Source organism: Maylandia zebra, linkage group LG22 (assembly GCF_041146795.1).
Source record: "Maylandia zebra isolate NMK-2024a linkage group LG22, Mzebra_GT3a, whole genome shotgun sequence".
Taxonomy (NCBI): Eukaryota; Metazoa; Chordata; class Actinopteri; order Cichliformes; family Cichlidae; genus Maylandia; species Maylandia zebra.
The window spans coordinates 20673813-20678251 of record NC_135187.1 but is presented as its reverse complement, the minus strand read 5'-3'; the positions used below and the strand labels follow the sequence as shown (position 1 = coordinate 20678251).

At 41.3% G+C, this 4439-nt stretch overlaps 1 protein-coding gene across 2 annotated transcripts; it reads right to left on the bottom strand.

Annotated features, from left to right (window-relative positions):
- Positions 1–2373: 2373 nt before the first annotated feature.
- On the bottom strand, positions 2374–3878 carry LOC101469814 (galactose-specific lectin nattectin-like). 2 transcript variants are annotated; one of them, XM_076879193.1, is made up of 2 exons: positions 3686–3878; positions 2374–3323 (listed from the first exon to the last, which is right to left on the bottom strand). In XM_076879193.1, the coding sequence occupies exons 1-2, from the start codon at positions 3771–3773 to the stop codon at positions 2875–2877; spliced, it is 537 nt and encodes a 178-aa protein (XP_076735308.1). In that variant the 5' UTR covers positions 3774–3878; the 3' UTR covers positions 2374–2874. The 2 variants fall into 2 exon arrangements, with proteins under 2 accessions (XP_076735308.1, XP_076735309.1); XM_076879194.1 differs by having other exon boundaries at positions 2374–3308.
- Positions 3879–4439: the final 561 nt, after the last annotated feature.

Sequence of the window (4439 nt, the reverse complement as noted above, 5' to 3'; positions counted from 1 at the left end):
TAGGTGAGCTGCTCTACCACCTGAGCTACAGCCACCCACTGGCAAAGGTAAGTAAACCCTCACTAGATTTTGGGATAAAGTGTAAACTCACAAACCTGTCAAACCTGAATTTGAAACATTGGCTACCATAGAAGTATAGTATTGCAACATGGCATTTGGATCTTCTAACTAAAATAGAAAAATAGGAACATAAATAGTGCATCATTGCCAGACCTGGCCCATATCTGGTTGACATACACCCTGCCATGACACCAGTCAGTCAGAAGTGCCAGCTTGATGCCAGATCTGGGCCAGACCTGTTTTCTATGACCCTGGGCCACATAAACTAAACCACAATCGAGCCAGATGTGGCATACCATGACATAGACGGTGCCATCTATGCCAGGCCTGGCCCATATCTGGATGACATATGTCTTGTCATGCCAGAAGTCAGTCAGCAGTGCCGGCTTGATACCAGATCCGGGCCATACCTGCTTGCTATGTGGGAAGAGAAAAGGAGAAACTGCTGAGCTGCTCCAGTAAACAAAGACTGAATAAACCCCCCTCCTCCTCTCCATGCAAGAAGATTCCTTCCTTCCTTTCAGAGAACCCACTTCTACACTTCTCAAAATAAACAAATTAAACAAAATAAAATTTATGCTAGCAGTGAAGAATCACATGTATAAGTAATTTCAATGTCACAATCATCAGTTCCTAAAGATTATCTGCTAATCTGTCAATTTAGGAAGCATGAATCTTGTGAATCCATTTCACATGACTTTGGCGCAAATGAAATTGACAACTGGAAAAAGATCATCGAGGAGTGATTTTACAAACCGTTGCTCTCTTCTTGTCCCTTCCCTTGTCCCAGAGGGCATCCTAGAACAGAGCTGGCCCTTCGGATCACCCTGTCTCTGCTGGGGACAGGAAGAGACTGAACAGGGTGATCCGAAGGGCCAGCTCTGTTCTAGGATGCCCTCTGGACCCAGTGGAGGTGGTGAGTGACAGGAGAATGGCGGCTAAGCTGTCATCCCTGTTGGACAACGTCTCCCACCCCATGCAGCAGACTGTGACAGCACTGAGCAGCTCCTTCAGTGGGAGACTGCGGCACCCACGGTGTGGGACGGAGAGATTTCGCAGGTCTTTCCTCCCCACTGCTGTCAGACTCCACAATAAAGACTTTAACTGAACAAACACACACATCCACACATGTGCAATAACACTAGGTGCAATGATCTTTTCTGGCATCGTTGTATTTTTACTCAGTTGTATATAGCATTCGTGTTCTATTTTTGTCTTATTGTATATTTTTGTTCTGTTTTATTCTACTGTATATAGTATATTATTTTATTCTATTCTGTACAGCTGTGTACTGTATTTGTTCTTGTTGTGTTCTGGTTTTTGCGTCATGGCTTTTGCACTGTCCACTTCCTGCTGTGACAAAACAAATTTCCCACATGTGGGACTAATAAAGGTTATCTTATCTTAGCTTATCTTATCTTATCTTATCTTACTGATTTTCTCTAGTTTTGCTTTTAATTTTGGAGTCTTTATCACTACTGGCAGCTACAGTGGCTAACAGTGGCTAAAAGCCCATTTAGGTTGCAAAAGTAGACCAGTTGCTGTACACATACCATAAGTTTGCATACCGTAGGTAAGTGGTCCTCTTTGTATGTTTCCTGAAGAACAGTCAAACCTCTTCTTTGGATGTTAGCTTTACAGGCTGTGGCTGTAGACACTCACTGCTGTACCTCTCTCCTCACCTCCTCAGTGATATACTTCTCTGTGTGTGTTTTGGGATAAAGCCAAACAACAGATCCTAACTAGATTTTTCCATTTGTTTCCTTTTGTAATACTTAGTGTTTGTCAACTACTACAGATGAAATGTGGTAACTGATGTCTCGTAACCCCAGAGATACACAATGGAGGCACTGATCATGAATTTTCATTTATAGCTTTTCATTCCTTTTTACTTTAGAGCAGTTTTTAACCATTTATCTTTGCTTTCGTCTTTGCTTTCGTAAATTTGGACATTGAAACGATGAGTAAATATTCCCTTTGAGTGCAGCTGCCAGTGGTTGTTTCCACATTTATGAAAATCGACGTCCGTGGAATTTTGTGACTTTTGCAAAAACACACTAAAGACAGACAGCATCAACAGTGCAGGGAAAATGTAAATTGTAGTTTCTGAGTGCAGTTTATCCATACTGCACAAACAGAAGGTAAAATGGCAGAACATGGGCAGTCATTCCACTTCTTTGCATCAGTTATTTGGTTGTCCTGCATCCCAGTAGACAAAATCTACTGCACAACCATCAGACCACATCCAGCTGCCTTCTTTATGGAGGTCAGTAAGGTTTTGAGGAAAAAACTTTTTTTTTTTATAACACAATCTTTAAAGGGTGTTTAAAAGATTTTATTTATTCATCTCAGAGTTGAAGTGATTGACTGTTCATGTAAATGGACTGGTTCTTACAGAACACTTTACACAACTTGTTTATTCACCCAATCACACAAGCACTTTTTCCTAAGTTGTTACTAACTAACATTCACACCGCATTCACAGTCTGATGGATACATCAGAGAGCAACATGGGGTTAGTATCTTGCCCAAGAATATTTGACATGTAGACTGGAGCAGACTAGGATTGAACCACCAACCTTCCAGTTAGTAGGTGACCTGAGCTACAGCTAACAAAACATTTGTCATGTTTCTACAAATATGGAAAATCTATTGTTAAAATCAATTCTGGGAAGATCAGTGAGGAGGTGTATTTTCTGCATTCATCCCATCTCTAAAGTACTAAATGCGTGCTGATGAAACATGCAAGCGCATGTCTGTGACACCAGATACGTGCTTGAATGTTTTTTCATGGGCCCTGTAACCCCAGAGTTTCTAAGGGCAGGTTATCTGCGTTGCACAAACAGAAGCTAAATTGACAGAACATGTGTTATCATTCCACTTCTTTGCTTCAAACACGTTAGTGTGACCACAGTGTTCAGTTGTTCCTGCGTTGTCTGGTTGTCCTGCATCCCAGTAGGTGAAACTCACAGCGCAACCATCAGACCACATCCATCTGCCTTCTTTATGGATGTCACTGAGTCCAATCCAGGTCCATCCCTCAGCATGGTCAAAGTTCTTAATTAATAATTTAACAAACTCCTCTTCCTCCCTGCTGTGGATAGAAACCAGGTTGGCTCGCTGTGACACACAGTAGAGCTCTGCATCAGCCCAGCTCATCTGTGTGGCCACATATTTGTAGCAGCGGCCATTGAAACTGTACCAGAACAGGGGACAGCTTCCACGCAGTAGTTGAACTCTGTGGTCATCTGAAGAAGACACAGCTGTCAGAACAACAATAAATGAAATGAAAAACAAACAATAACTGTTTTTGTCAGTGTGACTGACATTTTTCTTTGATCTAACCTCTGAAGAATATCAGAAAAGCATGTCTGCACAGCTGACATGGTGAAAGTTAAAACATGCAGTGAAGTAAGCTGCTCTTATTATGTTTACAGGCAGGACTTTATCATAATTATACAGTATAGTAGAACCCATCTGACATGCAGAAAAAAATCTATGTGTTTGACTAAAATGTAATTAAGATAATAAAAACCCACACACACACACACACACACACACACACACACACACACAAAGCTGAAATAAAGGAGGGGAGGGAAGATTTAGAATATGGGATGGTTACCAAGTTGTAGCTTCACTTCACTTCCATCAGAATGAGTCTCAGAAGGAGCACCCAGAGCCAGACTGAACAAGAAGAGGAGCAAGATCATGTTGGAGCTTTAAGTCTCAACCTTTGATGAAGAGCTGCTGAAGCTTCTTTGTACGGGATTCCTGCACAGAGTGGGAGCTGCTTTCTTTTATTGCTGTCTGAGAGGGAGTTTTCAAACTAAACACAAACCAGAAAAAAAGATCAAATTCCAAAAACAGGAACAAATGTTGTTTGTTTTTTTGCTGTGTGATTTGTATGTATTGCACCATAAAGGCGTTATCAGCAGAATGACTAATCAAAAGGACAGGTCAGAGCTCTAACAGGTAAAAACTCCTGAGTTGCTCCATTACACAAAGACAGAATGAACTCCACACAATCAAGAGGATCCTCTCTTGAGCTATGTGACTGCTGTGGCAGGTCTGATTGGAGTAAATGACAAAATAGATAAACTATTAACACCTTTGGTTTAGTAGATTTACTTCACTTCACCCTTGTGTCTATTACAATTGTAAAGCATCCAAAATAAAACCCCTGCAGTAACCAGACTAATCTAAAAGCAGATCATTACCACTGCTGTGTCAGCTACACTGTCCTGCAGATATTTGGCACTCGTGAGAGGTTTGTGTGATCGTCTTAAAGCTTTGTTCATCTGAGCTTCCACCATATCCATTTACTGAAGTTTCCTGGTAACATTTCTAACAGTGGAAACTGACAACTGTAAGTGCAC